Source organism: Microtus oregoni, unplaced genomic scaffold (genome assembly GCF_018167655.1).
Source record: "Microtus oregoni isolate MIOR12 unplaced genomic scaffold, Mior012 000011F_ref0000422, whole genome shotgun sequence".
NCBI lineage: Eukaryota > Metazoa > Chordata > Mammalia > Rodentia > Cricetidae > Microtus > Microtus oregoni.
This window is the reverse complement of record NW_024543070.1, coordinates 17,084,818-17,111,758: the sequence shown is the minus strand read 5'-3', so window position 1 is coordinate 17,111,758 and position 26,941 is coordinate 17,084,818. Positions and strand designations below refer to the sequence as shown.

The 26,941-nt window shown below is 41.5% G+C and overlaps 2 protein-coding genes across 10 annotated transcripts in view; both read left to right on the top strand.

The window, feature by feature from the left end:
* The window catches only part of LOC121453419 (protocadherin gamma-C4), a 725,389-nt gene that overhangs the window by 58,084 nt on the left and 640,364 nt on the right, over positions 1–26,941 (top strand). The window lies entirely within an intron of this gene.
* LOC121453417 (protocadherin alpha-4) overlaps positions 1–26,941 on the top strand; it is a 207,780-nt gene that overhangs the window by 73,006 nt on the left and 107,833 nt on the right. The window contains exon 1 of one of the 9 annotated variants that reach the window (XM_041660174.1): positions 3,143–5,668. The exons of 7 other annotated variants lie outside the window; for them this stretch is intronic. In XM_041660174.1, coding sequence (XP_041516108.1) covers positions 3,275–5,668 — 2,394 coding nt within the window. In that variant the 5' untranslated portion in view covers positions 3,143–3,274. Of the gene's footprint in view, positions 1–3,142; positions 5,669–16,664; positions 19,056–26,941 lie in introns of those variants that run through there. One more of the 9 variants, XM_041660175.1, reaches the window with a different exon arrangement.

Below are 26,941 nucleotides of genomic sequence, written 5' to 3'. Positions count from 1 at the left end.
TTCTCGGCATAACCCCAGCTGTCCTGAAACTCACTCTATAGATTGGACTGGCCTCGGACTAAGAGATCAGCTTGTTTGACAGTTTTCCCCTGAAGCAGGGTCATTGTTATTTTTGATTGAAAAGCTTCTGCAAACTGAACAAATGATTGAGAGAAAATTGCTCTGTTTCCTTTAGGAAACCACAATAGGGCAGAGTTAGCATTATTTGGTAAATCCTATAATTTTGTTAGCATAGTGTTTGGAAAGCAAATTTATAATCTGAGTTTGAAATTTTTCCCAGGGTTCAGAGAATGGTTTTGAAATTCATTTCTGTGGCTTACATTTGCAAGAAAGAATAACATCAGATATACAAAATAACACAGGTTAAGAGGACATAAAACTTTGCATTTTAATATACAATTCATGAGGCGTGGAGGTAGAATTTACATCTAATCAAACTAAGCTGCAAAAGTAAAGCACACAGTTCATGAAATCTTCAATTGATTTTCACAAACTCAATGCTAACAATGATCTTGATATGATTTCTTGAGATTAATCTACAGCTAGATGTTGAACCCCTCCCAACAGGTAAGTTTAGAGTGAGTATAATATGTTCTCTATCAACGATTGAGATGTTTATACCTCAACAATTTTAGCCAAAATACAAGAGATGTGACATTGGTTTACACACGCAAGCAAACATTTTTGAATTGGAGTTTACTCAGGACAATTTTATACACCCCAAATTATGCATTATTGGAAATAAACACCGAAGTTAGAATATAAATATGTGATATCATCATCTCTCCTGGGTAGGATTTTTATATTTCTTTATTTTGGAAAAGTTCACATTGTATCTCAAACACTATTTCCTATAACAGTGTGTGTATAGAGACCTATTGCTTTCTTTTGTTCACTATAAATCTGGCACACTTTGCAAATTGTGTTCAGTTTATTGCTATTTTATATAATGTATCATATTGATTTACATGATTATATTATTTTACAGGTGTATAATAGAATTCACTGTTCTTGCCAGGCAGTAATAATTCATGCCTTTAATCCTATCATTTAGGTGGCATGGGTAGGCAGATCTCTGTGAGTTCCAGGACAGCCTGGTCTATAGAGCAGGTTCCAAGACATCCAGGAATACACAGAGAAAGTCTGGCTCAAACTCCTGCCCTCCGAAAGAAGAAAAATAATTCACTGTTCTTAGAGTTGGTGGATATTTTTCTTGATTTTTTTTAAACATAGAAGCCTACTTACAGTTACTTTTGAGAGTCCCAGTGCTGTGACACCCCTGGGAGAATGGTAAGCAGAACAGTAGCAGAGTGGCATTAATGGCATCTCTGTGTTAATAACGTGTGTATGCTTGTTTATAAACTCATGATTCAGAAAAAAGTGACAGTTTATGGCATTTTCATATGTTGTTGCAATAGTTGTAAGCTGCAGAAGAACCCTGAAAACCATTTGGCACTGAAGTAGGAGAACTACTTGGTCCTGGTAGCTCGAAGTCAACTTGGGTCTTTGTTTCTCGAAGAATTCCTTTATAACTAAATACTGTTTCTTTTCTGAATGATTTTCTGCTTCAAACTTGTGTTGTCTCATCTTATTTGCCTTCTAAATTGCCAGTATGTATAAAAAGATAGAGAAAACATAACTACATCTCCAAGAAAAGAAAATTAAAGCCTAAAGTGTTGGCATAAAGCCTTCAATGGCAGCGCTTCAGAGGCAGAGGCAGGAGGATCTCTGAGCTCAACTCCAGTCTAGTCTACAAACTGAGTTCTAGGACAGCCAGCCCTACACAAAGAAATGTTGTCTTGAAAGAAAAGGGAAAAATATCCTCAATAATTCCCATTTCCCACTAAGTATTGTAGGAAATTAAATCTTCAGGCTCTAAGGTCATTTGTCACTTAGTTCAACTCTTTGAGTATCTTCTGTGTTTCAAACACAATCTCATTAAAAAAACCCTTTTTATGACTTATAATCAAAATCCCCAAATTCTGCACTGCAGCTATTTTCCATAAATGTATTTTATTGTGTTTTTATTTATATAAAACTAATATTGGTTACATGGAAATACCAAACTGGTGTAGAGATTTTCCTGGTAATTTTATTTATTTCAATTACTAACAATTCATTCTGTGATTTAAAAGGCTGCCTTTGTCATATTATTGATGATTACATGAGTAAATTATTGCTATCCCATTACCGACAATATGGCTTGTGTGAGAAATCATATATGTCAAATGCAAAATTCATCTATGTCAACAGACTTTTCTTTTGTGAATTGTTTCCAATTATAAAACTTGAAAATATTTGTTTTCTTACTCTGCAATGAACATAAAGTCAGTAATTTGTTACAAGAAAACAATGAAATGTAGAAAGATAAAGGATCAGAGCTGAAGAAATTGGAGTGATAGCGTTGATAAAGGGATATTGTTGATATGAACTTTGATAGTTTCACCAAAAAGAAATGCTAAATGTTTGAGATGTCGGATGTATCAAGTCTGCTTTGATTATTACAAGAAGATGCATGCATCCAAACTTTATAAATCTTCACAAGATTTAATTTTTAAAAAATATAAGGAAATGCAAATCTATATCGCTAAGGGTACAGTGCAGAACATTGTTCTTATGGAATTTCAGAGGCTGAGACTTGCCTAGCACCAACAGACTCCAAACCACAAATAGCAACAACAAACTAGACCCAACCACTGGAAAAGCTATGTCTTTTCCATTGAATTTCCTGGCAGCCTAAGTAGTAAGAGAGGCTGTGACCAGAACAGTTCAAATCTGATAATATTTTTATGCGATAGACAAGATGTTAAGAAAATGTTTCAAGTTTACCTAAAGAAGTGAGCCCTCTTTTTCTTCAAGTATTTAGATAAGATTACGATTTTGTAGATATTTAATCTGATGTTATTCAATAAAAGTACCACCTTCACATACACTCCACTTCAACGTGACTTAAAACCAGAATGTTCAATAAATGTGCATTTTGGAATTGTTTTGGGCAAAGTATACAAAACGTGAAGTTCTTCAGTGGTGGATGTGCATGAGTACTCACGTTTTCAGGCACAAGGTGTCGCTCTTTACTCGGTGGAAAGAGTTCATTCATAAATTGGTCCGAAGAGTCCCGCACTCCACGTACAAAACCGACTCCATCACGCCGAGTTCTGCTGTCAAAAGGAGCCTTTAAAATTCCTCGAGAATTCAGCGACATTTGGATTTGAAGACAAGTATCCGATACAGGCAGCGAAGGGGGACATTTTGGAGGCCGATTTTATATGCAATGTTAGGTTTTCAGAGAAGTGGATCCTGCACTCTGCAACCTCTCCTCTGGCTTCTGCTCCTCGCAGCCTGGGAGGCAGGGAGCGGCCAGCTCCACTACTCCATCCCCGAGGAGGCCAAACACGGAACCTTCGTGGGCCGCATTGCTCAGGACCTGGGGCTGGAACTGGCGGAGCTGGTGCCCCGCCTGTTCAGGGTGGCGTCCAAGGACCGCGGGGACCTTCTGGAGGTAAATCTGCAGAATGGCATTTTGTTTGTGAATTCTCGGATCGACCGGGAGGCGCTGTGCGGGCAGAGCGCGGAGTGTAGAATCCACCTGGAGGTGATCGTGGACCGACCACTGCAGGTTTTCCATGTGGAGGTGGAGGTGAGGGACATTAACGACAACCCGCCAGTGTTTCCTCTTAGAGAACAAAAGCTGCTGATTTCTGAATCCAAGCAACCAGACTCGCGTTTTCCGCTAGAGGGAGCATCTGATGCCGACATAGGGGAGAATGCTGTATTGGTCTACAGATTAAGTCAAAACGAGTATTTTTCTTTAGAATCACCTACAAATAGCAAGCAGACTAAAAGACCGTCACTTATATTAAAGAAGACGCTGGATCGGGAGAAAACCCCGGAACTTAATTTGCTATTGACAGCCTCAGATGGGGGAAAGCCGGAACTCACTGGTACAGTTCAGCTTTGGATTCGTGTTTTAGATGTTAACGACAATGACCCGGAGTTCGATCATTTAGAATACAAGGTAAGAATAATGGAAAATGCTGCTAACGAAACTCTTGTCATAAAGTTAAACGCCACAGATAAAGACGAAGGTGTGAACGGGCAACTGGAGTACTCTTTGATGTCAATCAAGCCCAGTGGAAGGTCTTTATTTACACTAGATGAAAACAGCGGAGAATTAAGGGTCAACGGAATTTTAGATTATGAAGCAAACAAGTTTTATGAAATTGAAGTGTTGGCTACGGATAAGGGGAACCCCCCAATGGTAGGTCACTGTACAGTCTCGGTAGAAATCTTAGACATCAATGACAATGCCCCTGAAGTGACACTGACTTCCCTGTCCCTCCCATTAAGAGAGGATGCTCGGCCAAACACAGTCATTGCTTTGATTAGCGTATCCGACCTTGACTCTGGAGTCAACGGCCAAGTGACCTGCTCTCTCACAGCCAGTGTCCCCTTCAAGATCGTATCCACCTTTAAGAACTATTATTCCCTGGTATTGGATAGCAGCCTGGACCGCGAGAAGGTGCCAGCCTATGATTTGCTTGTGACAGCCCGGGATGGGGGCTCACCCTCACTGTGGACCACCGTCAGCTTGTCTGTGGAGGTGGCTGATGTGAACGACAATGCTCCAGCGTTCGCGCAGCCCGAATACACGGTGTTCGTGAAAGAGAACAACCCGCCTGGTGCGCACATCTTCACGGTGTCTGCCACGGATGCGGATGCACAGGAGAACGCACTGGTGTCCTACTCGCTGGTGGAGAGGCGGGTGGGCGAACGCTCGCTGTCGAGCTTCGTGTCTGTGCACGCGGAGAGCGGCAAGGTGTTTGCGCTGCAGCCTCTGGACCACGAGGAGCTGGAACTGCTGCAGTTCCAGGTGAGCGCGCGGGATGCTGGTGTGCCTTCCTTGGGCAGCAATGTGACTCTGCAGGTGTTTGTGCTGGACGAGAACGACAATGCTCCCACGCTGCTGCCCCACGGAGCTGTAAGAGCCGGCGGGTCAGTGAGCGAGCTGGTGCCTAGATCAGTGGGTTCAGGGCACATAGTGGCAAAGGTGCGAGCAGTGGATGCGGACTCTGGTTACAATGCTTGGCTCTCTTATGAGCTGCAGTCGGCGTCAGGGAGCATGCGCAGTCCCTTCCGCGTGGGTCTGTACACTGGAGAGATCAGCACAACGCGTGCCCTGGATGAGGCGGATGCCGCTCGACAGACTCTGTTGGTGCTGGTGAAGGACCATGGAGAGCCTGCACTGACAGCCACAGCAACTGTGTTAGTGTCTCTAGTGGAGAGCGGCCAGGCGCCAAAGTCCTTTTCACAGACATCCGGGCGTGCTTCAGTCTCAGAGACGTCGCTGGTGGATGTCAACGTGTACCTGATCATCGCCATCTGCGCGGTGTCGAGCCTGCTGGTGCTCACGCTGCTGCTGTACACCACGCTGCGCTGCTCGGCTTTGCCTGCTGATAGCGAGGGCGCCAGTGGACCTGGGAAGCCCGTGCTGGTGTGCTCCAGCGCGGTGGGGACCTGGTCATACTCACAGCAGAGGCGGCAGAGGGTGTGCTCTGGAGAAGGTCCGCCCAAGACCGACCTCATGGCCTTCAGTCCCTGCCTACCCCCCCACCTGGATAGAGATGAAAGGGAAAGACAGGAATCTGAATCAAATCACAGTGGACAGGTGAGTTTTTGACAAATCCCACCTTTCCGGTAAATGCATATGAAATGCAGAATTCAGTTTTAATGGAGAAACTTGAAACAAATATTCCACATTTTGAGTGCTGTTTCATAGAATAACCTGTTAGTAAAACGCCAGATATGCATATATTCAGCCTTTAAATCGTATAATCAGGATTCTTCAGGTAAGAAGTGCCTCATTTGTTTCAAGATTTGGTTATAAAACATTAGAAGGTCCCAGGATGACTTCACCTGAAATAATCATTGTTTTACCTACGCTAAGTGATATCAGTTCATATCTAACTCTCAGTGAAGTGGGTCAACAGAGCAGGTTACTTAGATTGGCTCCTGTTTGTCTATTAGCAGTACTTAGCTTTGCTATTCTTGCTTTCTCCGAGTAGTTGCTTTAAACATGTTTCTCTCAACAATGGATCCCTTGTCTCTAGCTCGGAATTGATTTACTGTCCCCCAGCTATTGTTAAATATCACCTAGCACACATGGTAAAACTCGTCTTCAAATTACTTGGAGAAAAAAAGTCCAGTCTTGTATTCTAACATGGTGCTGTTATTAAACAAATCCTCCATTCCTGATTTTTCCATGAAAACACAAGAGATTTATTAAGAAGGCTGACTTGTGCTTCCAAAGTAAACTAAGCAAATAAAATTGTTCCATCAAATCATGCACACTTGTTAGTTGCCATGTCATATGTGTATGAGCTGCTCACTTGCATCCTTTCCTGAACTTTATATTTTTCCAGAAAGGAAAAGTTAAGTCTATTGATGTGCAAGCATACTAATAATTATCATTTCATTATTTTCACCTTTTAAATCCATTGTAAACACCTTATCACTAATATCTTAATTTTGCATTTCTCTAGCCACATCTAAAGAGTCTAGTAAAGACCATTTATATCCCTGCGAATCTTCTAGCTCTGTACTTCTTACATAAGTGCAGAAGTGAAGAGTCAGTCATACATTTGGGGCTCATTCAAAGCACTCTCTCCTAAATTGTACAATATATCATTTGGCACAATATTCTGGAGGAATTCATATTGGAGATCATTCTTGAAACTTGGATTAAGAGCATTTATTTTATTTTAAAAGTATTACATTTGTTTATTTATTTGTGTGTGCACATACCATAGCATGTGGAGGGCATTTGCAGGAATCCATTCTCCTCTTCCACTGTGTGAGCTCAGAAGATTTACCACTATGTAAAAGGACCGGCAGTAAATTATTAGATTAAAGATTTTGATGTGGAGGTTGATGAAATTATAAAGTCCATGCTAACTATATTATTATATTGTTATGTTCTTAACTGCTTATATATGGCAATCTTTAATTACTGAATATAATTATGAAAGGTCTTTAATCCCTCCTTTCCTCACTATCACCATTATGACTTTCTGAGAACTATAAACTAAGTAACTACTAACAGGAAAAGATTTAGAAGCAAAAATGTCAGTATCAAATTCACACTTTTCCCTTAGTCAATAAAATTAGGACTCAGCAAAACACCCCCCAACAGTCTTTTGGATATTAGCATTCTATTGTCATGTCAAAATATTGTGGAATTTAGAGACTTTGATTCAGCATTTTAGTTTTTTGAGACAGGGTTTCTCTATGTATCAGAGACCTAGCTGTCCTGAAACTTGTTTTGTAGACCAGGCTGGCCTCGAGCTCACAGAGATCTGCCTGCCTCTGCCTCCTGAGTGCTGGGATTGAATCAGGCACCACATGCCCAGCTTGATCCAACATTTTAAATGAAACTGCTTTATTCTTGCCATTAGTCTGTTCATGTGCTTTGCTTTGAAGTGTGGGAGGCATAGCAGCTGCATGAAAAGCCATTACATTTAAGCAACAAACAGCAAGAAGCGACACCTCTCACACTCATGATGAATTCTAATGTTCTCTAGGTTCACAAATAAAAGAATTTTTATACAGAGTATTGTTGAGTTTCAAAACATTACTAGTTTCTTTTTATGGAATGATGGAATCCTTCACTTTCTCCAGAAGTTCCCAAGAAGTGCTATGAAGAAAAATCACATTGTCAGTTGTAAGCCATGAAAGGTCAGGGGTGGGCATACTACCTATCCTTCCTTCTCCATGGAAAAGACACATTAGAGTAGTTTGTCACACCTTATCTCGAAGAAAAATTTCTGATAAACTTTGAAAAAGAAAATATTTTAAAAACACAAAAGAACTATAACACACCAATTAAACAGCATCCACAAATCATCCATGGGAATATTTAAAAGTTGAACTAGAGTGGACCAGGAAACGGTGATCCAAACGAAGAACCCAAGGATCTTTCTTGTATTTGCATAACCAGTCACGTGATGTTGGTATACAGTCAGAGGAAGAAGAATGTTTTGGTTCGAGATCCCAGAGTCCATCCATTTACAGAACAGACCCAACTGCACAGAAACCGGAATAACCCATGAAGCTTATTAAATAAATACAGAAAAGACAGACTGCTTATAAAGTATCTCATGAATGCTACCTTAAAGCCGACAGTTCCAACCAAGAGGCCCCCAGTGTCTAAGATGCTGTTTTCTTGGTGAAGAGGCTTGAAATTGTCTGCGACTCTCCTGCTCCTTGCAGCCTGGGAGTCAGGGAGTGGCCAGCTCTAGCTACTCCATCTTCTTGGAGGACAAACGCAGCACCTCCGTGGGTCGCATCGCTCAGGACCTGAGACTGGAGCTGGCGGAGCTGGTGACCCTGTTCAGGATGGCGTCCAAGGACAGCGGGGAACTTCTGGAGGATGGTTTTTGTTTTTGTTTTTTTCTTTTGGTTTTTCGATAAGGGTTTCTCTGTAGCTTTGGAGCCTGTCCTGGAATTAGCTCTTGTAGACCAGGCTGGCCTCAAACTCACAGAGATTCTCCTGCCTCTCTGCCTCCCAAGTGCTGGGATTAAAGGCCTGCGCTGCCACATCCAGCATTTTGTTTGTGAATTCTCTGACAGACCGGGAGGCACTGTGCATCCGCCTGGAGGTGACTTTGGACCACCGCTGCAGGTTTTTCATGTGGAGATGGAGGTCGTCGAGAATATCAATGATATTTCTTCCATGCTTAGAGAAAGAGAACAAAAGATGCCTATTTATTTTCTTTTTAAAAATGATTTATGTATTCTTATTTTATGTGCCTTGGTATTTTGCCTGCACATATGTCTGTGTGAGGGTGTCAGATCCCTTGGAACTGGAGTTACATAGAGTTGTGAGCTGTCATGTGGGTCCTCTAAAAAACAGCCAGTACTCTTTACCACTGAGCCCCTAAAAGTCTCCTGAATCTGCACCTCTGTGCACTCAGTTTCCTCTAGAGGGCGCTTCTGAAGCTAATATTGACATACATTGTCTTCCATATAATATAAGATTGAAGAACATTTTACTCTTAAAATAATGATTAACAAAAAGATAAAAGAATACCGCTTGTACTGATTCTTTGGAAGTTGTTGGACAGAGAAGAAACATCAGTGCTTTCTCTGTTGTTAACAGTCTTTGATGATAGTAAGCCAGAGCTAACAGGATATATTCAAATGCAAACAACCATTCTTAGCCTGGCAATATTGGCGCACACTTTAAATCACAGCTCTCTGCAGGTAGAAGCGGGGAGGGGGGGATCTCTGAGTTCAAGGCTAGAGTAGTCTACAGATTGAGTTTCACGGCAGCCAGGGCTACACAGAGGAACCCTGTCTCAGAAAACCAAACCAAACCCAAACAAACCAAAAGTGAAAAACAACAATGAACCAACCTGGATATGAATGACTCTGCACCAGAGTTTGATAAACCCACTTGAAATGGCAAAACAACACCTGAGTAATTCAACTAACCGCTTCCGATCTAGATGAAGGCCAGAATGGAGAAATTTCCTATGGGTTCTCAATGATTCAGTCTACTAGTGAGAACTTTAAGTTTTAAATAAATCCAGACACACACCGAAATGTGGTGGTACTTTCTTGTCATTCTCTGTCCTAGAAGATGCTCAGGTGGGAACAGTAATCACCCTGAATAGATGTGTCCGACTTTGACTCAGGTGCCAACGGGTGAATTGCTCTCTAATATTCACGTCTTTTTAAGCTGCTGTCCCACTTCAAATATTACTGTGCTACAATTCTGGGCAGTTCCCTGGAACATGAGACCACAACCGACTATAAGATGGTGGTCACCGCCCGGGACTAGTCTCGCCCTCGCTGTGGGCCACCGCTAGCGTGTTCGCGGAGGAAGCTGAGGTGAACTACAATGCACCCGCGTTCCCGCAGCCCCAATACAGGGCGTTCCTGAAGGGGAACAATCCGCCTGGCGCGCACATCTTCACGGTATCGGCCATGGATGCGGATGCACAGAAGAACGCGTTGGTGTCCTACTCACTTGTGGAGAGGCGGGTGGGGGAGCGCTCGCTGTCGAGCTTCGTGTCTGTGCACGCAGAGAGCGGCAAGGTGTTCGCGCTGCAGCCTCTGGACCATGAGGAGTTGGAGCTGCTGCAGTTCTAGGTGAGCGCGCAGGATGCTGGTGTGCCTTCCCTGGGCAGCAATGTGACTCTGCAGGTGTTTCTGTTAGAGGAAAACGACAATGCGCCAACGCTGCTGCCTCACGGAGCAGTCGGAGCCGGCGAGTCAGTGAGCAAGCTGGTGCCTAGATCAGTGGATTCAGGGCACGTAGTGGCGAAGGTGTGCGCAGTGGTTGTAGACTCTGGTTACAACGTGTGGCTGTCTTTATGAGCTGCAACTGGTCGTGGGCACACGCAGTACCTTCCACGTGGGGTCTGTATACGTGTGGGGTCACACCAGGCGAATGGTGATTCGCAGCATCAGTGCCTGGTGGTGATCATAAAGGACCATGCAGAACTGGCACTGACTACTACAATCACTGTGTTAGTGCCTATAGTAGACAGTGCCCCAGCACTAAAGACCTTGGGGTGGACCTTCGTGGGTGCTACCATGCCAGAAGCATCGCTAACGGATGTCCACGTGTACTTGACCATCGCCATCTGTGCAGTAATACCCAGCCTGTTGGTGCTCTTGATGCTGCTGTACACACATTCTGGTGCCCAGCCCCACCAACCGATGGTGCCTGTGGGCTTGGGAAACACAGGCTGCTGTGGTTCAGTGGTATGGGCAGCTGGTTGAACTTGCCACAGAGGAGATGCGGCCATGTTGTGGAGTGGTGCCTTCTAATCCAGACCATATGGCCTTCAGCTCCAACCTTGAGCTTAAATTCTTCAATCGAAGCAAGGCACTGATAGCACATCGGTACTTTTGCTTTTCTTAATAACCAGGCTTTAACTATATTATTGTTTCCTTAATTTTTCTTTCTAATTTTGTGTTTTGAATCATTGACTGTCTGAGGTTCTCTGATTTCATTGTAGTTATTTAGAGTTTTTATGTATCATGCGGTGAATAACTTATATAGACATGCAATGGAAAATTTATTTTATTTTTGTATTTTTCTTGCTATTTTTGAATGATTAGCCTTGAAAAATATTAGTGTATGTATGTATATATGTACATGTATCTCATATATATATATATATATATATATATATATATATATATATAATCTTTGACCTAGGTCAGAATTACAGAATTATATGCATATTACAAGAGTAGGTCAAATATATACATATATATATGATCAACTAGGGAATATATATATACACACACACACACACACACACACACACACATATATATATAATCTACTGTTAGGAAAATAGCCTTATCAATAACTATACTAATCTTTTGAAGCAAGTTTTATTAAATCCTGGTCAGGAAGATGGACACTGGCCAAGTCCATACCGGGGATACCCAGAGAATGGTGCCTAACTACATTGGACAGGGCTTTATAAAGGAAAACCCCATAACGCTACACACTTCCCGCCTTCACCCAATCAGGGGCAAGCATATATCCTGACATAATTGCTGTCTACCTATCTCCTGCTTATTTGTGATCAAGAATATCTTGTGAAGTTGGAACAATCAACTTTATTTACCGAAGAGAAAACATGAGGCTTGTTATATTACATAAACGGACTCCAGCATTCCAGGAAGTTATCTGTCTTTGGGCAAGTAGGGCTTATAGGTTAGAGGCCCTACAGGGACTGAGTACTAGAGTCTAGGCAACATTTTCTTCAGGAATAGATAACATATCAATAGTAAGGTTTCACAGATGGAATATAGTATGAACAAAGGAGTATTCTCTTGAGAATGTGAACTTGAAAGATCAGTGGTTGGAAGATTACAAGATGGGAAAACTTGTAGAGGATCTTCCACAAACACTTAAGTATCAAGCAAATGAACAATCCCCCAAGACAGGATTTCTCTGTGTAGCTCTGGCTGTTCTGGAACTTGCTCTGTAGCCCAGGCTGGCCTTGAACTCAGAGATCTGCCTGTCTCTGCCTCCATCTAAAAGCTGGTTTTAAAGTCAGGAACAGCCAAAGCTTGCTGAGCAATGGAGATTTAAATAATTGTGGTAGACACGGATAGAGGGAACCACATGCTAATCCAGGCTAGTGAAGAGAACCATTCAGATAATGATTGACTCAATATAAATGATAAAGCCAGTCATGGTGGATCACACTTTTACCTCCTGGAACTCCCCAGGCAGAGGCAGGAGGATCTCTGTGAGTTCAAGATCAGGCTGGCCTACTTAATGAGCTCTTGGGCAATCAGAGCTACCTGTCTAGAGAGACCTTGTCTCAAGAAAAAAATGAATATAAATGATAAGAGAAAGAAAAATGAAGTAGAATAATTCCGGAAAGCCCAATACTGATTTATTGATTTATTTAGTGGTTTACTTAAAGCACTGCTTACTGCTTGTTTGCCAAGCCTTTGCTACCGGAACAGAAAGCCCCGAAGAAATGGCTGAAACAATGGGTGTTTCCGTTAACAATCTGCTGGCTGCCACGTACGCTTCTGTGAAGTCTCACTTGCTTGTTTGCCCTCCTTTGTGGGTTTGGAGTATAAAATAAGAATGCAAACTGGACCCGTGACCAAGGCATTTTGGGAACTATCCTGGCTTTTGCCACTATTGCTCTCTCTCATTGGTGTGGGAATGCTTATGCTAGGAAGACTCTCACAACAAAAGTTCAGTGACATGTATATATTTAGGTTGGTGTACTGGGGAAATGACTTGTATGTGTTTGAGCAAGTAGGAATTGAAAGGGATACTTAAGAACCTGTTCCTAACCAAAGAACCTTTGTACTGGAATAGCATTATGATTCAAAAGATGATTCTAGAACTCATAGTGGGTGGTTATACACACACACTGAGGACTGATTCCTTCCAGAAAAACATACATTAATGAAAGGACAGAAATCACAGAGACAAATGGAAAAAGGAAATATTGAAGAAATTGAAGAATTGGATTTAATATTGAAGAAAAGGATTTTGATAGGCACACATGCTAATTTCTAACAGTGCTGTAACAAATAATCACAGATTGGGATGAGACATTTGTTTGTCTCACAAGTTTTGAGGCAAGAAGTCCACAGTGAAGGCATAAAGCGTTTGTAAGAATTGAGGGACTGTTTCCATTTCAAGAGTAAAGCATGTTAGAGATAATGGAGCAGGAGAGAAAAAAAATCTATTCTTTGATTCTATTGGTTTCTGGTGGTTGTTGACATTCCATGGATCTGACTACCTCACTTTCAGTTTCTGTCCTTATAGTCACATTGCTTTATCTTCTTCATGTTTTATTACCCATGTTTTTGTTTAATAAGGACCCATGTATGACCTGGAGTCTCAGGATAAATTATTCTTAATTTAATTACATTAGTTACTATGTAGAGTTATTTCCATGAGTCTTAAGATATGGGTGTATCTTTTGAGGTACCGTGATTCAATGGTAGTCTTAGAAAGATGAAAAGTAGATAATGCCTCTGCCATCAAGGCTGGGTCCTGGACATCTCACCGGGGGCAATGTGAGATTAAGAAAAACAGACACAAAGTAGAAGCCAAAATGGGGTGAGGTGGGCTGTATGCTTGGATGAAGACATGGCAGCCCCCTCACCAATACTCAGACTTTTATTTTATATCCTGGGAAAAGAAAGGAGTGATTGGGGAATCTCATGTTGGGTGATGAACATGTAGTCTTCTGGAGCAAGGAAATTGTGAGTGGAGCCTTCTTCATGGCTGCCTTCTTAGTAAAAAGGGCAACTCTTACACAAGCATCCTGCTTCAGCAAACATCCTAGTCTCAGGCATGGAGGAAGCATGCCATTCCCTTAGCTGTGAGACCTGTAGACATGGCTATACTCTTGTCTAGAATGCACTCCCAGGACTTCAGCTGATCTTTGCAAGGTAACCAAGATTGAAATTCAGAGTTTTTCAAGTAAATGTTAGGAGTTAGAAGTGAAGAAAAGAAGAGGGATAGAATATTTTTTCCTACAAGTTAGAGGTGTTTGAACATTGTAGCTGTGTGAAGAAGGAACAATGGAAGGCAACATTAGAGATAAGGCAAGCAGCATGGAAAAGAAGATGGTGATAATAAGACTAAGAGAAGAAAATAAAAAATGTTGTCAGAGCATAGGGTTAGCCTACATTTGAGGGGCAGATGGCAAAGTGGTTAAGAGCACGTATTACTCTCATAGAGGATTCATAGTGGCTTCCAATCACCTAGGGAACTTAACGCCCTCTTCTGGCCTCCATGGACACCAGGCACACTCATGTACACACGCCCACATGAAGACAAAATACACAAATTAAATAAAATAAATAAATTGATAAATGAATAGATATTGTAAATAAGTGATGCTGTAGGAAGAAAGTCCTTGATGTCATGCTTGATGATTTATCTTAATGGAAAAAACATCAATCCACATGGTAGGAATGAAGTTGAGAAATTGAGAAACAAAAGAAAGCATGAAAAAGATATCTGTGGGTAAGAGGAGTACATTTGAGTGTCCAGATAGGTAAAGGGGAATGCCAGTGTCTAGAGTCACCATAGATAATAAACAGCTTTATACTGAAGATCAATAGGAAGAAGAAATAGCGAACTGTGTTGGAAACTGAAGAGGATGTTTGAGAAGTGAGATAAACAGAAGGTTGATTCTAGGGTGTCTACAGGGCATACTGCGAATGGTTGACTTATGTGAAGAGGTAGGTGATGTGTTATGTGTACAACTTTAGACATGAATCAGGAGGAGCATGTAGTAGAAATGATGGAACAGAAGAGGGTTGTGTGGGCAAGAGAATACAATGCTCCACATGGACTTCAGAGGTGAGTGGGGGTAGAGAAATGAATCCAATGGTCATTCACTATATAATTATTTACAGAGTAGGCAATGTAATACTTGGCTATACAATTTATAATATAAAATTGGAGTCATATATAATTTGCGTTTATTTTAAGGTTTTGTTGTTTTTGTATTTTATGTATAAGAGTGCTCTGTTTTTCTGTATGCCTGAACACCAGAAGAGGGCATTAAATCCCTTTATAGATGGTTGTAAGCCAACATGTTGCCAGGAATTGAACTCAGGACCTCTAGGAGAGCAGTAAGTGCTCTTAACTGCTGAGCTATCTCTCAAATCCCTACATTTATATCATATAAAATATATCTTTCATTGTACTGTTTGGCCTGGAACTTTATGGCTTGGTGTAGCATTAATTTTAATTGTTCTTAATAATAATAACTTGGAGTCAGCTATTGGGGGGAGGAAGCTGAAGGATCAGAGAAGCAGAGTCATAAAGTTCCAGTCCAAACCACTAGACCTCTTACCTCTACCAATGCTCAATCTTGTCCTTTGACTGTATCCTCAGACTGTTGCTCAGACTGCAGTGAGCTCCTGTCTCCTCCCGCCTTATATTCCTCTCTCTGTCCAACCACATCACTCCTTTTATCCCAGCACTAGGGAGGTGGAGACAGCTCTGTTTCTCTCTTGGACAAATTCAACCTTGTGTATTCCGGGATCCCTTGAACTAACAGAGATCCCTCTGCCTTTGTCTCCTGGGTCCTGGAATTAAAGCTATGTGCCACCACTGGTGGTGTCTAGTGACTTCGTTCTGCACTCTGATCTTCGGGCAAGCCTTATTTGTTAAAGCACAAACAACATATTACTACAGCTCTGTAGCTATACTAACAGATAATAGGAATACTCTTTTGCTAACACTGTATTAGCATCATCGCCTAGCTACTGTCATGTACTTGGAAAAATTAGAGTTAAACAATACCAGGGTTTCTTCTACTGCTGATGGAATTAAGACATTGTGGGAAAAAATATTATCCCACTGTTAGTAGCTTAAGTTATACTAAAGAATAAGATGTTAGTTCTTGGTATGTTCTCTACAGGGTGAACTGAAAACAGCAAAACAATGTTTTAGATAGATTGTTGTGTATTTATGCACACACAAACACACTACACATAGATGCATCCTTTGAAACACAAACATTTCATCCACTCTTGGACCTCCTGAACACGGTGTATTGTTTGAAATCTGGTATGTAGCTGCCCATGTGTTTAATGTGATTGTTATGTTTCCATTTGGAATCAATGACTGTTAATGGGAGAAGATCTTAAAAGATGAGAGGAAAATGACATTGCCAACAAAACTCTCAGGACTGTGAAAACTAGAGACCAAAGCCAAATTATAATATTCACTGATTTAAAATTTCACGCACACATGTTTAAGTTTGTGGAACATTGCAAGACGAATACCACTTGTTAATTGCACCTGATGCTAATAGAGGAAATCATTTACTGTTCCTGGAAGGACAAATATTTAACTCCTAAATACATACTTGCAATGGAAAATTCAGAAAGTGTAAGGAAGTCAAGGCTTCTATCAATGGAAAATATGAAGCCCCCGTGATCGCTGCACTTACACATTCATGCCTCATGATGTCGCTCTTCACTGAGAACTTTTCTTTTGGCAAAGAGTCACTTCCTTCAGAGAACTCGTTGTGAATTCTTCAGTACTAGGACGTCGTCAAACCAGTTTTTGAGAGGCAGTTTCAGGTAAGGTATTCTGTATACCGTAGCTTTCATTGCATCTTTCTGCGTGTACCATGTTGTTATCCTGGCGAAGAAACCCAGGATCCCGGTGCCTCCTGCTCTGGCTACTTCTCGCAACCTGGGAGGCCGGGAACAGCCAGCTGCGCTACTCGGTTCCGGAAGAGGCCAAACACGGAACCTTCGTGGGCCGCATCGCTCAGGACCTGGGGCTGGAGCTGGCAGAGCTGGTGCCCCGCCTGTTCAGGGTGGCGTCCAAGGACCGCGGGGACCTTCTGGAGGTAAATCTGCAGAATGGCATTTTGTTTGTGAATTCTCGGATCGACCGGGAGGCGCTGTGCGGGCGAAGCGCGGAGTGTAGCATCCACCTGGAGGTGATCGTGGACCGGCCGCTGCAGGTTTTCCATGTGGAGGTGGAGGTGAGGGACATTAATGACAATCCGCCTGTGTTTCCCGAAACCAACAAAAGTATCCTGGTTGCAGAATCAAGGCCTCCAGAAACTCGATTTCCACTAGATGGCGCATCGGATGCAGATATCGGAGTCAATTCCGCCTTGACCTACCGATTGGATCCCAGTGATTATTTCGCTTTGGACACGCAGAACAATCGTGAGCGAACTTCTTCATTATCACTTGTGTTAAAGAAATCATTAGACCGAGAAGAAATTAAGGAGCATAGATTACTACTAACAGCTAGTGACGGAGGCAAACCGGAGCTGACTGGCACAGTTCAGCTGCTGATTACTATCCTCGATGTGAATGACAATACTCCAGAGTTTGATCGGTTCATTTATAAAGTTAGAGTGTTAGAGAATGCAGGTAACGGAACACTGGTGATTAACTTGAACGCCACAGATCCAGACGAGGGTACTAATGGAGATATAAGTTATTCCTTCAGGCGGCCTGTATCCCCTGCGGTGGGGTATGCATTTTATATAGATCCCAGCAGCGGAGAAGTTAGAACGAAAGGCCAACTAGATTTCGAAGAAAATAAATTATATGAGATACCCGTGGAGGCAGTGGACAAAGGGAATATCCCAATGACAGGCCATTGTACCCTTCTGGTGGATGTACTAGATGTAAATGATAATGCCCCAGAGGTCACGATTACTTCTCTGTCACTCCCAGTCAGAGAAGATGCCCAGCCAAGCACTGTCATAGCTCTGGTCAGTGTATCCGACCGTGACTCTGGTGACAACGGGAGGGTGACCTGCTTCCTGACCCCTCATGTCCCCTTCAAGCTGGTGTCCACTTTCAGGAATTACTATTCGCTCGTGCTGGACAGCCCCCTGGACCGAGAGACCACACCTGACTATAAGGTAGTGGTGACAGCCCGGGACGGGGGCTCACCCTCACTGTGGACCACAGCCAGCGTGTCCGTGGAGGTGGCTGACGTGAATGACAACGCGCCCGCGTTCGCGCAGCCCGAATACACGGTGTTCGTGAAGGAGAACAACCCGCCTGGCGCTCACATCTTCACGGTGTCTGCCACGGATGCGGATGCGCAGGAGAACGCGCTGGTGTCCTACTCGCTGGTGGAGAGGCGGGTGGGCGAGCGCTCGCTGTCGAGCTTCGTGTCTGTGCACGCGGAGAGCGGCAAGGTGTTCGCGCTGCAGCCTCTGGACCATGAGGAGCTGGAGCTGCTGCAGTTCCAGGTGAGCGCGCGGGATGCTGGTGTGCCTTCCCTGGGCAGCAATGTGACTCTGCAGGTGTTTGTGCTGGACGAGAACGACAATGCGCCAACGCTGCTGCCCCACGGAACTGTTGGAGCCGGTGGGTCAGTGAGCGAGCTTGTGCCTAGATCAGTGGGTTCAGGGCACATAGTGGCGAAGGTGCGCGCTGTAGATGCGGACTCTGGTTACAACGCATGGCTGTCTTATGAGCTGCAGTCGGCGTCAGGGAGCCTGCGCAGCCCGTTTCGCGTGGGTCTGTACACTGGCGAAATCAGCACAACGCGCTCCCTGGACGAAGCAGATGTGCAGCGCCAGCGTCTGTTGGTGCTGGTTAAAGATCATGGTGAACCCGCATTGACTGCTACGGCCACGGTGCTGGTGTCTCTGGTGGAGAATGGTCAGGCACCCAAAATCTCTTCCCTCGCTTCCGAGAGCACTGCATCGTCTGAGGCATCGCTTGTAACAGTCAACGTGTACCTGATCATCGCCATCTGCGCGGTGTCCAGCCTGTTGGTGCTCACGCTGCTGCTGTACACCGCGCTGCGCTGCTCGGCTACGCCCACAGATGGAGCCTGTGCTCCGGGGAAGCCCGTGCTGGTGTGCTCCAGCGCGGTGGGAACCTGGTCATACTCACAGCAGAGGCGGCAGAGGGTGTGCTCTGGAGAGGGTCCACCCAAGACCGACCTCATGGCCTTCAGCCCCAGTCTCCCTCCTGTGCTAGGCTCTGCAGAGGAGACATGCCAGAGAGAAAGGCAGGTAGAAAATTTGAAAGAGGTAAGTTCATAATATAAAGCATTAATTTCACTTATCATCCTTCCTTTTTTTTTCTTTCTTTTTTTGGTTCTTCGAGACAGGGTGTCTCTGTAGCTTTGGAGTCTGTCCTGAAACTAGCTCTTGTAGACCATGCTGGCCTCGAACTCACAGAGATCTGCCTGCCTCTGCCTCTGCTGGGATTAAAGGCATGTGCCGCCGCCACCACCGGGCTCCTTCCTTTATTTGTGAGACAGGGTTTCTCTGTGTGTCTCTGGCTGTACTGGAACTCACTCTGTAGACCAGCCTGGCCTCGACATCACAGAGTTCGCCTGCCTCTGCCTCTTTCTCTGCCTCCTGAGTGCTGGAGGCACTGGGCCTACTCTAGAGGCGTGGGCCGCCATCACCCCGCCTATTTTTAACCTTTCTAACAGTTGCTCATTTATGATATTTTCCTCTCAGTCTTTAGTCTAATTAAAATATTTCATTACTGGCATTGGATTGGACACTAAGTATTGAAACATTGTCAGAAACCGTACTGAAATGTCTCAATCTGGAAAAAATTGTTCTTCTTGTGTTTCTTTTTCTTTTTTCTTTTTGGTACACTTAATAGCTCAACATGTTTATTTTGTAGTTAGCATTTTAAATAAAATGGAAAGTCTGGAAATATTTTACAAAATACAATGATACAAAATACTAAATCATTTAAGTTTTAGTCTTAATGTGTTCAGATAGCCACATATTTGGTTATTTTTAAAGAGTTCATAACTTTTCACTTCTGGATGCCTTTTGTTTTCTTGAGATAGTATCTTGCCAGAGAGCCTAAGTTGGGCTCTCGTTCTTGGTCCTTGTCTGTGCTCCTGGGTGCAATTTCTGGTGCAATCCACCACATCTGGTAACAAATACCTTTCTCCCCCTCACAGTGCATTTTATTGATCGATTGAGTGATTGATTGTGACAGGTTGTCCCGGTGTAACTGTGGCTGGTCTGGAACTCTGTAGACTAGGTTGGCCTGGAACTCACAGAGATTCACCTGCCTCTGCCTCCTGAGTGTTGGGATTAAAGAGACATACGCCAGCATAGCCTATTTGTTTTTTTTTTTAAAAAGACTTTTCTAGTTGGTCTTTCATTTGTCATCCTCCAGAGTCCTTGGTGCTCAGCTCTCTGTGAGAAACACTTAGTGAATTTAATTTTCAATTTCTGTATATCAAAAACTTGAGCATAAATATTTATAGTTACTTGAACCTGACATTCATTATTATTTAAACTCTGGCCTGTGTTTTTACTGAAAAAAACCCCAACCATTTATTGTGTTTCCAAAAATTATTTTATTTTATTATGGGTTTTGCCAGATTATGTCCACGGCTCACATGCATTTCATGCCTGAAGTAACCAGAAGAGGGCATCAGAGCCCCCAGACCTGGAGTTAGGAGGTTGTGAGCCTCCATGTGGGTGCTGGGAACTGAACCCAGGTCCTCTGGAAGGGCAGCCAGTGTCTTAACCACTGAGTCATCACTCCATTGTGCTGTTTTTAAATTTAATATTAATTTTTTGTGCGTTTTAATTTTGATAAACTTCTATGTATAAGTATTATTGCTAACCATTTAACACATTTCCCTCTAGTTTCTATGAATTGACTTGTTTTGCAATAATAATAATAAGCATTAAAATTATGTATTAAAATATGCCTCTCATTTTTTTATTTTATGGATTTTAAGGTCTATAGGTTCAATTTAAAAGGTTCTTAAATGTTGGAATGAAATTCATTGGATTGGAGATGCGGCTCAGTGGATGGATATAGTGTATGACACACTCAGCTTCATATCACCAGTGCCAGAAAAATGCAATATTTTACCAATTAAACAGTTATTCAGTGTCCTATATGCCAGTCATACTCTAGACGTTAGCAGTTTTTCAGTGAAGTTCATTGTTTTGTGTAACTACAAATATGCGTTCGGTATTATTTTCCCTGTGCCTGAAGGTTTTCTCTAATACTTACTGTAGTGTTTGTACTCAGCCAATGAATTCACTCAGAGTGTCCTGAGAAAAATATTTATTACCACTCATTTACAAGAAAATATCTTTACCAGGTGTAGTTGAGCAGAGCACACACACACACACACATATATGTGTGTGTAATATACATAATATACATATATATGCATACACACATATTTCTATTTTTCACATTGTCTCTTGGCTTGTGCAGCTTTGGGTGAGAAAATTGCTGCCATTCTTACCCATGTCCCTGTATATGCATATTATTTCTGGATTCCTAGGGTTATTTTCCAAAGTGTCTTTTTAAGATCACTGAAGTCTAAATATTTACTGTATACTCCTTAATATGGTTTTCTCTATTTTTTGGGGGGAGGTTGTTGATGCTCTAGGATCTGTGGACTTATCATTTTCACCAAATCTGGGAAACTTCAGCCATATTTCTTCCAATATTTTCCCCTCTTCCGTCCTTTGTGGGACTCCAATTGCACAGTGCACATATGTTGGACTACTTGATATTGTTTTGTAGGTGTCGGAAGCTTTGTTCACTTTCCCTGTTCCTCACTTTGGAGAGCTTTGATTAGTATATCTTCAAATTCACAGATCTTTCTTTTTGTATTGCTATTGCTATTCATCTTAATTAGTATACTTTTGCATTTCATACACTGTATCTTGTATTCATGTAAGATTCTATTTGAATATTTTCAGTTTTGATATTTACCTCCATATCTTCATATGTTCATCTTTTGATCTCTATGCTTTAAACAAAATATTGCTATAGTATGTGTATTTGTGTGCATGGTGTGTGTGTGTGTGTGTGTGTGTGTGTGTGTGAATGTTCCATAGCGTACATGTAAGGATTAAAGGACAACTTTTCTGGAGTTAATTCTCTCTTTACATTCTTTTGTTTGTTTGTTTTGTTTTTTCAAGACAAGGTTTCTCTTTGTAATGACTGTTTTGGAACTTGCTTTGTATACTAGGCTAGCCTTGAACACCACAGAGATCCCCCTACCCTCTGTCTCCTGAGTGCTGGGATTAAAGGTGTGCACCACCACTGCCTGGCATCTCCTTCCATTCTTTAGGCAGACTATAGGGATCAAACTCATGTTGCCAGAGTTGAACCAAATTGCCCTTTCCTACCAAGTCGTCTCCCTGGCCCTGCCTCTGTTCTTGAGTATATGTGTATTTTCATAATAGATGTTTAATTCTCTTATTTTGAGACTGGATTTCTCTGTGTAGCCCTGGCTGTCCTGGAACTCACTCTGTGAACCAGACTGGCCTTGAACTTAGAAACACACCAGCCTCTGTCTCCCGAGTGCTGGGATTTAAAGTTTGTGCCACTGTTGCCCTAAAGCCTTAACACTGTTGTCTGCCTATCTAACATTTTGTCATTACTTGGTTTGCTTCTTCTGTTGTTTTCTTTCCTGCATGAATTTTATTTTCTTCTTTGTGTAACCCGCCTATTGGTGGTTGATATATCTAGGATCCCAAATATAGTGGCATCTCGAGACCTAGGATAGGAATGCCACAGTGTATCTTATAATTGTCACTAAACATTCTTCAAACCACAGCACAGCTATTCATAACAAAGAACTACCATCTCAAAGTGTCAATCACGCTGCTTTAAAGAATGTTGGACTTGGTGCTTTATTAATCCTTTATTAATCCAACATTCTACTGAAGACATTGTCCAGTGCTCTGTGTTTTAGGTTGTCTGTCTTCATTGACTAGTGGAAGCTTGAAACATTCCCAGCCTATGTGAGTTCTCTAAATTATTTTACTTAGACATTTTCAGTTATTGTTTCCATGGCTTTGTGGAGTTTCACCCACCACACATACATATTAATATTCAACCAAAGATTAGATTAGACCCCACTGCTGATGCTCAGAGCTCATTCCTATGCAGTTTTTAGTTCTGTACTCTTCTCTGCAAATTCTATTTTCTGGACATTTGTACATTTGTACTTGGACTTCTGCCTCTCCTTCATAGTGAGGCTACTGGGCTTTGTTATTTTTCTTCTTATGTAGCAAGAACTGTCCAGTATTAGAAACAAAACCAATACTTAAATTTCTACAATTAGAAGGAGGAAGATAATAGGTAACCATTGAATCATATCATCAAAACCAGGAAAGTTAGAAAAGGGAATAGCAAAGTAAAATAGTAAGTTTTTTTACATTGAAATAAAATTATCTCATTAAACTTAGAAAACAATAAATTCACTCACATGTTTTTTTTACTAAGAATTGTATTTCATGTAATGAATAAACTTTGAATATACAGATATAGACAAAAATATCTGAACAGATTCTGATTTTAAGATAACTTCACTGTCTTTAATAGAAAGAATTTAAAAGAAAAAATATGGTAGAGAGCTATTATGCAATGATAAATAACAATTTATTAATTTGATAGTTATTCCAATACATACATATATACATACATGTATACATATATTTCCCATTATAATAAAACCTACTAAATCTATAATTTGCCTATATATGTATGATTTCAGGGCTGAGCATTTGGTTTTGGATAACTAATTTGGGGGAAGATTATTTTTACCACTCTCGATATTTCTTAATTGATTATAGTTCCTCATCTAGGGTTGAGGCCCCATAAGATTTCCCCCTCCATGTTAGCATGTTTATTAATGATGTTCTTGTTCAGGTCTTGTTTAGGCAGCTATGTTGATAAGATTTCATGAGAGACCTTCTCTGATGTTTCTAGAAGACAAAATCCTACAGCAAACTCCTGTTACTCTGGCTTTAACAATCTTTCTGCCCCTTCTTCAGGTAGGATCTCTGAGTCTTAGATATAGGAGTTGTGTATCAGTTGGATCTGGACACCACATAGTCACTTGCTATCTGCATTTTGATTGGTTGCAGTTTTCTGTACCGTACCATATCTGTTTAAAGAAGCCATTTCTTTGATGAGGGCTAAGACCTATATACCTTATCTGTGAGTATGAATATAAATATAATGTAGTTGTGAATTATGCTGGTTTAGTGAAATGACAGTTGTATGTTGGAGGAGGCCGCTTATTTCCTCCTCCAACTGCTCAAAGCCAAAATAACCACACAGAAAGCTATATTAATTAAATCGCTGTCTGGCCCATTAGTTCTAGCTTTTTATTGGCTAACTCTTATATATTAATTTAAGCCATTTTTATTCATCTGTGTATTGCCACATGGCTGTAGTTTACTGGCTAAAGTTCCAACATCTGTCTCCAGTGGGACTACATGGCTTCTCTCTGACTCTGCCCTTTTTTCCCAGCATTCAGTTTAGTTTTCCCTGCTTATCTCTGTTCTCCTATAGCTCTGCTAGAGGCCCAAAGCAGTTTCTTTATTAACCAATGGTAATCACAGCAACAGAGGGAAATCCCACATCACCTCCCCTTTTCTGTTTAAATAAAAAAGGAAGATTTTAACTTTAATATAGTAAAATTACATATAACAAAATAGGTATCAAGCAAGAATTATAGTTACATTATTTATATCTACTTTATCTCTTATAACTAAGGAAAACTATTATTACTATCTATCCTTCAACTCCATCAAAGATTCCAGAAGGATATAATATTGTCTAAGTAAACATGAAGTGCATTATAAACAACTTTCAAGACTCTAGAATTGACAGAGATATCTCACTGCCTGGACAGTCACCCACAGTTCTTCTGTGTCATTGGGGCATCCATCTTTAGCCTACAAGCCCATATTATCCAGCAGACTTTTCCATGAAGCAGAAAATTTCAAAGACAGTTCTATCTATATTGACAGTTTGTCGGTCATTTTCTTCTGTGTCCTTCAGAATGTCTAGCAGACTCTTTCATGAAGCAGAAACTCTGAAGGATCTTCTCACCTTTAGGCAAGTTCAGTAGTCATTTCTCTGTTGGTCCTGCATGTCCAGTTAAGTAGTCTAGGCAAGAGCAGTTTCTTGCCCAAATGATTAGCAAACTCCATAAAGAGCCTCTTCAATGCCCATCTTTCTCTTGAAGTAACTGGTGCTGTGAGGAGCAGATCTGTCTCTGTCATGAAAAGTCCTAATTTCTTAAAACATTTTAAATGCCATATTCTGTAGTCTTTGAAAGGTTTGAAGACTACCTATCTATCTGAAATATATCTCTGTACATCTAGAAAATCTAAGTAACATGACTACAAGCTTGACTATTATAGATGGTTACCTATTAACCAGTATTTCTTAATTATACATTACATTTTTAAATGAGCTGCACAAACACTATACCTTAATAAAGAGCAGAAATGTACATATAATAATTGACCTTAAGTTTGTATCAATAAACCAAGATCTATACCAATGCAAATCTCTGTAGCATATCCCCCTTTAAATGTAAAAGAACATTTATAAACAATATTTGGGAAAATGGGCATAGTTCTTTTCCAAACTGTTTCCTGCTGTTTATTGGGCAAACTATTTTTGGGGGTGTTCATGGCAGCCTTTCAGGGTGTCTTGGTGCATCAAACCATATTAGTCTGGAAGCAATCCACAAGTTCGTATCCTCTGTGGAAACAAAAGAAAAACCTCTTTTCCAAAGCAACATAAACTTAGACTCAAATTTTAAAGTCAAGATACCTTTATGTTGGTGTAGCTTAGTAGCCTGTACAATGAAATGTCTTTCTGTATTTAGCTCCTTCACAGTAAAAAAATTCAAAGAAGATACAATAATATACAAAATCCAGACTCTCTGAGTATAGTCCTCTTTATATGGCTTGTTTTTACTCTATTAGTTTTTAATATTTATTTTATTATCTTTACTCCTTTAATCTATGACTGTACTCTGTCTATTTAAAGACTGTTTTTTAAACAATTTACTTCTTTTATAACTCTTTATACTCTTTTTCTTCTCTCTCCCAAGCCTATGTACATTTATCCAACATTGTGACCCATTTAGAAGTCTTTTATGTCTGAATATGTCCTATTGTGTATCTGTAATTCTTTACTGTCCAGGAGCACTTAGTAAAATGCTAATCCCTTCTTATGAACTTAAGAGGCTGCATTACTAGGGGAAATACTGCATTTCCTGCTTGCCCCACCCAGTCCAGCATGGTAGAGCTGCCTCTGAGAGACATGCTCATAACACCATTTTTACGTACACAGCCAGTCTATGTTCCCATTAAGCAAGTTGTAGCAGTCTGCTCACAGACCCCACTCAAATGCTCTGTAGCTGGACCTCCAGAAAGTCAGAGTTTATGCTGGCAGCCCAGCCCAGAAAGTTGGCATTTCAAAACCACTGCTTTTTTCCTGCTACTGCTGAATCAGGAAAACCTCTCTTAAAGGAGCCATGCCTCTGCCTGTTTCTAGCAAACCAACCAAGAAAATGCCACTACCAAACCAAGCTTAACTCTGTTCTTTTGTGTCCAGGATTCCCCTTCAAGCCCTCCCAGGTTCTACATGGATTTTAGCTAGCCATGTTGGTGCCAATTTGTTGGAGGAGGCTGCTTGTTTTGTTCCCAGAAGCTCGGCAGCTCAGACCCAAAATAGCCACATGGAAACTATATCAATTAAATCACTTCTTGGCCCATTAGCTTCTTATTGGCTAACTCTTGCATGTTAATTTGACCTATTTCTATTAATATAGGTATCACCACTTGGCTGTAGCTTACTGGCTAATGTTCGAGCATCTGTCTCCAGCAGAGCTACATGGCTTCTCTCTGGCTCCATCCTTCTTTTTCCCGGCATTCAGTTTAGTTTTCCCCCACCTAGCTCTGTTCCCCTTATAGCTTTGCTATAGGCCCAAAGCAGTTCCTCTATTAACCAATGGTAATCACAGCATACAGAGGGCAATCCCACATTGGTTGTAGGTTCTTCTTCAAAATCCATGATTTCAGTAGGCACCAGGCATGGTTTCTCTCTTGTTGAGTGGGTCTTAATTCCAATTAGAAAGTGATTGGTTACT